Source organism: Etheostoma spectabile, chromosome 22 (genome assembly GCF_008692095.1).
Source record: "Etheostoma spectabile isolate EspeVRDwgs_2016 chromosome 22, UIUC_Espe_1.0, whole genome shotgun sequence".
NCBI classification, from domain to species: Eukaryota; Metazoa; Chordata; class Actinopteri; order Perciformes; family Percidae; genus Etheostoma; species Etheostoma spectabile.
The window spans coordinates 12,885,088-12,891,944 of NC_045754.1; the positions used below are offsets into that span (position 1 = coordinate 12,885,088).

Here is a 6,857-nt window from a genome sequence, read left to right on the forward strand (position 1 = left end):
GGCATAATCATACAAGCTACAGCCGGCCACTTGAACAAAGGTCCATTCCTATCATGGTGCTGATGATGATGTGCAGTCACTTAGCAAAACTGCCACAGACTCTCAGGTGAGACCAGCCATCTGAAGCACAACACCTCCTCAAACAAAATCTTGCCTACGAAACTACACAGGTGACCGGAGTGTTTTCATCATGCTCTTTTACAAAGTTGTAAAACAGATTGTGTACAATGCCTCCAGAAAAGCCAACAAATGATACCAGACTAAAAACAAGCAACAAAGTAATATGCTTTACACATAACATGTGCATAATGAGCCACCTCTGCAAAATAACATGCTAACTCCACAACAAATTTAACCTCACATCTGTAAAAACACGCAAGTGGAGAAGAAATTGAGTGATGGCAAGATGCATTAAAATCTATAAGATGCAGAAACAGCAGCTTAATTGTTTAGCACCCTATTCCAATTCAGCTTTAATCACATTCATCTTGACATAGTAAAAGAAAGGACATCATCCTGACTGGAAAATTTGCAGACTGGCACACATTATACATGCAAAACAAAAGAAATCCTAGGTTAGGTTTTACGTAAAGAAAGTGCACAGTGAGCATGTGTGTGTGTGTGTGTGTGTGTGTGTGTGTGTGTGTGTGTGTGTGTGTGTGTGAGAGAGATGTTGTGGTGACAGGGACTTGCTTCTGCATGACATTCTGCAAACTCAGCATCATGCCCAGCTCGCCCTTCATCTTCTCCCTGTTGGCTCGACATTCTGCCAGGTAGCGCACGGCCTGCAAGGACAAGGGCGACCGTTATCTATTTGCTGCTGAAAACTGACAGACCCTTTGTGATATCATAAGAGAGAGAGGGGAGGCTTTTAAAAATGGTAGAGCATGTCCAATGGGAAAATGTTACATAACCAAAATAAATACACATGCAGACTTCTTGTTTACACTTCACAGGTTACAGTCAAGGGCAACTGTTACATAAAGCCACTTAAATGTGTACTCACAATAAAAGTCATGTCCTGTACTAAAGCGTGGTGGAAGTGGGGAGAGGTTCATATATCAAGACTTTGTATGGCGTTTACACCACAGAACAGACAGATAACACCAGTGTACAGTATTTTCAAATATGTAGCCGTTTGAAAGTCACCACTATCCGCTTGTGACTGGGACACAGTGTTGGGAGAAATGGCCTTCAGACGTTTACTGAAACCTGCTCTAACACTGATGGACAGCGGGGGAGGGGGGGGGGGGGGAGACAAAATATGACATGAGCAGAAAACACACAAATTACCGTTTGGGAGCACAACTAACTTCTCTAAAAAAAATCTTATCTAATCAAACAGAGCCTTGCTGTTTATAATTTAACTAGAATGTTTAAATAATGAATTTCTTAATTTTTTTGTAAAGGGGTACTAAATAATCAACCCTGTGTAGTCAAACCTTATATTTTTCCTTTATGCAACAGTAACTTTCTGTGATGTAAAGGGGGAAAAAGTAAATAAATGGATACTGCTGCTTACCAATAGTGCAGAATAGACAACCTGTGGGTTGGGGTGGTCCAGAAAGAGGATGAGACCTGGCAGACAACCTTGGTCTTCTACTATGGCTCTTCGGTTCAGGGGGTCTGCAGCAAGATCTCGCAGCTGGTTCACCACGGTCAGTGCATCCAGCTCCGCACTCATGGTGCCTCCTGTCTTGATGCCACGCACATTAAACCAACCTCTAACTCAACTGAAGAAAAAAAAAAAAAAAAAAAAAAAAACTTTCATTATACAAATTAAGGCTGCAAAATAATAATTATTACATAACAAAATTGAACCTGTAGCATTTGTCAATTATTTGTAAGGACTAATACAAAATGACACAAAATAGTTACAAATTACTATCACACTTTCCCAGAGTCCAAAGTGATGTCTTTAAATTGCTTATGTTTTTATGACAACTGATGTAAAAAAGCCCAAATATATTTAATTTGCGGTTGTATTAAATAGAGACAAATCTTCACATTTGTTAAGCTGGAACCAGTGAATGCTTGGCCTTTTAGCTTTATACAGGTCAACAATATTTGATTATCAAAACTGTTGACATAATTTAGGAAATTAACAAACCAATTGTGAACACGTACACGTATTTAAGAAGCCTTTTGACATTTATGTTATTTTGTGCAGAATATTGATATATGCAACATACACACAATAATGATCCACCTTGCAAAACAAAGTATTGGTGACATGCACAAACTTTTACAACTAACCAACAGCCTTATTAAGTTTTAGGGATTTGGTGGGGTTTCTGGGAGTTTACATCAGCAGTAACCTCTGACATGTGGTGCTACACAATCTGACTGATAAGTAGCTCTTGTAAAGTTCACGAATATGCATCGATAAGACAGTGGCTATCACATTAGTACACAAAGCGCATGCTTTGTTAGGCAAAAAATTAAATCCATCGTTTAATCCCATGTTTCGTTGCTAACACAATTAAATGATTTACGTAAGATAACAAACAAATACTCGCTTATGCACTCTACGACCCTCAACCTCACCTCAAAATACGCCCTGACGGGACGATTCGGCAGCTAAGCTAACGTCAGGCTAGCTAGCTAGCTAACTTACTTGACAATTATAGCATACCCTTTAGTCAGTTTTCAGTAAAATCATGAGACAACCCCAGCTGAACTCAGTTACAACAGATGTAAAAACGACGTGACAAAAAAGTTCCAATACCACCATAAAACAGCTGTAACAAAATAATTTCCCTAACGCTAGAGGCCTGCGCCGCTTTCTTTACTATGCTCCTTTAGCTAGCTAGCAGCTGTGTGAACAGTGTTTGGGTTTTGTAGCACATCAATGGGTACAGCTGTTTTGTGAGTGAGGACATCCCAGTTTTCCATTATGATACCAGTAGTTTATACGGAACAAATCTCTGCCAGGGTAGCAAGATTACGTTTCCTAGGATGTCAAAGGCATGTGGAAACCATGACCCGCAGTCATCTCCCTCTGATTAGCTAATACTTGCTGCCTTCTCTGTTTGGGTTGGTTACGTTTAGTTAAGAGGAGTAGGATTGGTTAGGGTAAATGTAAGAATGTCAAGGTAAGCCAATAAGAGAAAAAGTAAGGCAGAGTAGGGCGGGGCATACCTTAGTCATCCTAGGGGAAAAATTACTCGCCGCCGGGAAATGTAGGGAAGTATAACGAACACACACAACATTTCTGTCATACGATTGGACAATATAATTTGATCGACTGATGTGAAATCCAATCATCAGACAGTTTTCTTTCAAAGGTCAAACGCAATTGGTGGCATTATTTGTCAATCAAAGGGAATAACCAATGATGGCATTTTATGAGCACAACCTAGCCATTGTGATCCATATAATCCAATTGGCTCATTATGTATTCCCTTTGAGTCTTCCCGACATACTAGTCACCTCCTGCTGTAGATGTCCGTCGGTTAACAAGGTGGAAAAACTCAGAACGTTGTCTCCCAGCGTCAGTCTTGGTAAGTTGGTTTCAATGTCTCACACACACATAAGCGATCTTTGATTATGAATGTAACGTCAGTTACACAGCTAATGTTAGCGGTAGCTAGTTGTGCGTGTCTTCGACATATCCTAAAAAAATGTGTCAGCGGTTAGTAAAGTTGCTTTGAGTTAGCTAGCGTTAGCCCGCTATCGTTGTTAGCACATTTTAGGCACTCTGTCCGCCAAAGCAATAATGTACCCTTTTAATTTTACTAACCCATTAATCTGTACAATTAATCTAGCCTGAAAACGTAACGTTACATTTGTTTATGCATTTTTAGATAATCAGCATAGTCCTGTATGTTTTTTCTACAAGTTGCATATAACGTTTGCTAAAATAAAATCATTAACTGTTAATATTGTACGTTAACATTAAACAATTGAATTTTCTTTATTTTTTCCTTTGGCAGTTGTATTACATGCCCCTCTTGGGAAAATGGATTAGAGAACTTCGATTCCATAATCAGGTATTGGCAGCAATGATAATATTTAAAAAGGAATTATATTGCCAGTAACACTAAAGGCTGCTTGAGCTTCAGAGAATGTATGTCAGTGTATTGTACTGAAGCATCTTAACACAAGTAGTTGTACATTACAGAGACACACATGTCTCTTAAGAAGTCATTGTTGGATTTTAAGTTTGGTGTTTAAGATGATTTAAACTGAAGTTCTGTTTCCACTAGAATTACCGTTTGGTGATGATACACTTGGTGTTGGGGCATGTGTCCATCTGCACTTGTGAAACACATCAACAGAAATGAATAAAGACTATGCACGAATCGAAATGGACCTGGTATGTGCCAATCTGTGTTGTCTGACTCAATAAAATTTCAAAATTAGATTTTGTTGTCTCACACAGACCCTGAAACGCCACCGCGTTGTGCCTTTGTCTGGCTCTTATCTGAAAGCCCATTGTTAAGGTCTCTCACATGTATAAGATCTGAAAATTACCAGCCATGGACTATAGTGGACATTTCCACTCAAATACAGCTTGTGTTGACTGCATTTAGTTAATTGCAAAGTTAATTGTATTTGACAGAACGTGGCATTTTCCTCTCTTTCATTTGTGATGGACTTCTGTTTTGCAGGCTTTAGGATCAGCCAAGCCCTATGGGTCCTCAAGAAGTATTGTGAGGAGAATAGCTTCTAGTCTTCCTCTTAACCCCTGCCCCAGGGTTCATTTTCAGGTAAAGGAAGGTTACCACGATCATCATTTTTTAGTGTTGTGTCATTTAACAGACGGACCGTCAGTCTTTAAATGTATATCTGGTACCTTTTAAGATATTGGCATGTTCTGGGTCACATTTGCTAGAGCCCTGTCTCCTCTTCTGCCTTTCTGCCTGTTTCTGTGGACTGTTTGAGTCACAGGCACATGACAACATATCACTAACCCTCTTCCAGTTTTGTTTACTTCAGGATGTCTGGCTGTTTTCATTTATGAACCATAAACACTCAACTTTGAAATATTTCTGTTCAGTGGCCCCTCATTTAAAAACTGCTTTTCTCAACTTTTCTGTCTCTTTCAACACTGCTTTCTCTTTTCTTCTGTCTCCAGCTACCCTCCCTAGCTTTGAGGAATGCAGAATGTCTGCTTTAGGTCAGTTTGTTCAGCAACCTTCAACAACACTGAGCTGACTATCACCTAGTTATTTACCTTCTAACCTACCTCAACCTTTCATTACCATTGTCTAGATTCCCTCCACACCTCCTCCCTCTGAACTGCCCTCAATTCCTATTTTATTACGTAAATACTTACATTTTTTAGTGTTGTAATGTGTCCTGGTGGGTGTTTTTCAAAAAAGATGTTAAACATGGCTGTTCTCTCTCTGACAGCTTTATCCTTACAATGAGGACGCTGGTGTCCTGATTGGCAGTAGGAGGCAGACTGGTTTGGTGGCCTCTCTGGCTGATGTCGCCTGGATCGACAGGGATGAGGAGGATGACGAAGACTCCTTTGGCAGACCCAGGTGAGAGCGCAATAGTGATCTGTCGGTAACATCTTCTGGGGGAGAATTGCAGTTCTATGTTTTATGTTTGTTCCTGTGAGTAGGATCTAGAAAAACGTATTTATGCCTTATTGAAACAGGTCAGCGATCCCACCTGGATTCGTGTTTCGAGCCCGCCAGCCTCATCCTCAGAGAAAACCCTTAACCCGCCAAAGGTCCCTACCAAGCCTGCATGAGGGGACGCCGGACCCGCAAGGGCAAACAATCACCAACAGTGAGACCACTCAGAAGATCAGTGCATTGGAGACTGAACTTGCCAAACTCAGAGCTCAGATAGCACAAATCGTATTGGCTCAGGAAAAGACCACACAGCCAGGTATCTCTTACTCAGCCTTCAAAAACATAGACTTACCTCTGTCCACATCGAGGGATTTGTTTTCCTCCGTTTGCTCCAATGCAGTAATAGAAGGTTTCCTCTAGATGGTAGCAGAGTGTCACATGTCATCAAGCTTTGGGATTTTTCTTTTCTTTGTTTCACCTCAGCTGCTACCACAGGGACACCTCCCCCTCCACCCTGTGGCACCCTGCCTCCCCCTCCCCCACCACCTCCTCCACCACTGCCACCGCCACCCTCAAGTCTTCAGCGGACATTTTCTGCCATTGACTTGATAAAGGAGCGCAGAGGGAAGAAGACAGACAGCCAGACGGTTTTGGATTCAAGGCCAGCAGAAATCCCCAGCATGCTCGATGTCCTGAAAGACATGAGCAAAGTCAAGTTGCGATCAGTCAAAAGGTAGACCTCTACTTAAATAGTGAATCAATGAGAATACATTCAGATACCTTTTGGAAATTATCAAATTTGAAGACTAAAGTATTTTTTAAAGGTAATAGATGTGTATCCCAGCTAACGGTAGGTGTTTATGGTCTTGCCTCTGTGCATTTCTGTAATTGTTGTTTTATGGTTCGACATAACCACCGATTCAGCTCAAGCTGACACCTCTTTTCGTAGTTTCTAATTTAGCTGCAGAACAACACATGTAGACTTGTGTCTTCTTGATTTTTATTCTACACAAATGGTCCAATTCTAATCTTTTGTAATTGCTCAACTGTATGTTTCATAGTCGTCCAGAGGAAAGTGAAGCCAAAGTGAAGTCCAGCGAGCCAGTAGACGCTGCAGCTCTCATCGCCGAGGCCCTGAAACGCAAGTTTGCTCACCGCTATCGGCACGACAGTGAGCAAGCAGACAAAGAGGAGTTTAAACTTCCCGTTTCAGAAGTAAAACCTCCAACCCAAACCCCTCTGGTGAGAGATGTTACTGTATTCATCACTGTTATCTAAAACAAGCCACAGGCACTACAAAATCCTTAGTGGAGCTACTGCAAATAT

General features: G+C 41.0%; 2 protein-coding genes across 5 annotated transcripts in view; one reads left to right on the forward strand and one right to left on the reverse strand.

Moving 5' to 3' along the window:
* armc1 (armadillo repeat containing 1) overlaps window positions 1-2,960 on the reverse strand; it is a 9,499-nt gene extending 6,539 nt beyond the window's left edge. Inside the window, exons 1-3 of one of the 2 annotated variants that reach the window (XM_032504498.1) lie at window positions 2,636-2,960; window positions 1,523-1,733; window positions 694-785 (exon numbers count right to left, since the gene is read on the reverse strand). In XM_032504498.1, the coding sequence (XP_032360389.1) occupies window positions 694-785; window positions 1,523-1,684 (254 nt within the window). In that variant the 5' untranslated portion in view covers window positions 1,685-1,733; window positions 2,636-2,960. The remainder of the gene's footprint in view (window positions 1-693; window positions 786-1,522; window positions 1,734-2,635) is intronic. The other variant, XM_032504499.1, reaches the window with a different exon arrangement.
* A 418-nt stretch (window positions 2,961-3,378) lies between these two features.
* Window positions 3,379-6,857, forward strand: part of mtfr1 (mitochondrial fission regulator 1) — a 5,150-nt gene continuing 1,671 nt past the window's right edge. Inside the window, exons 1-8 of one of the 3 annotated variants that reach the window (XM_032504489.1) lie at window positions 3,384-3,503; window positions 3,936-3,992; window positions 4,209-4,318; window positions 4,614-4,712; window positions 5,359-5,492; window positions 5,612-5,847; window positions 6,015-6,264; window positions 6,593-6,773. In XM_032504489.1, the coding sequence (XP_032360380.1) occupies window positions 4,283-4,318; window positions 4,614-4,712; window positions 5,359-5,492; window positions 5,612-5,847; window positions 6,015-6,264; window positions 6,593-6,773 (936 nt within the window). In that variant the 5' untranslated portion in view covers window positions 3,384-3,503; window positions 3,936-3,992; window positions 4,209-4,282. Of the gene's footprint in view, window positions 3,504-3,935; window positions 3,993-4,208; window positions 4,319-4,613; window positions 4,713-5,358; window positions 5,493-5,608; window positions 5,848-6,014; window positions 6,265-6,592; window positions 6,774-6,857 lie in introns of all 3 variants that reach the window. The other 2 variants (XM_032504488.1, XM_032504490.1) reach the window with 2 other exon arrangements.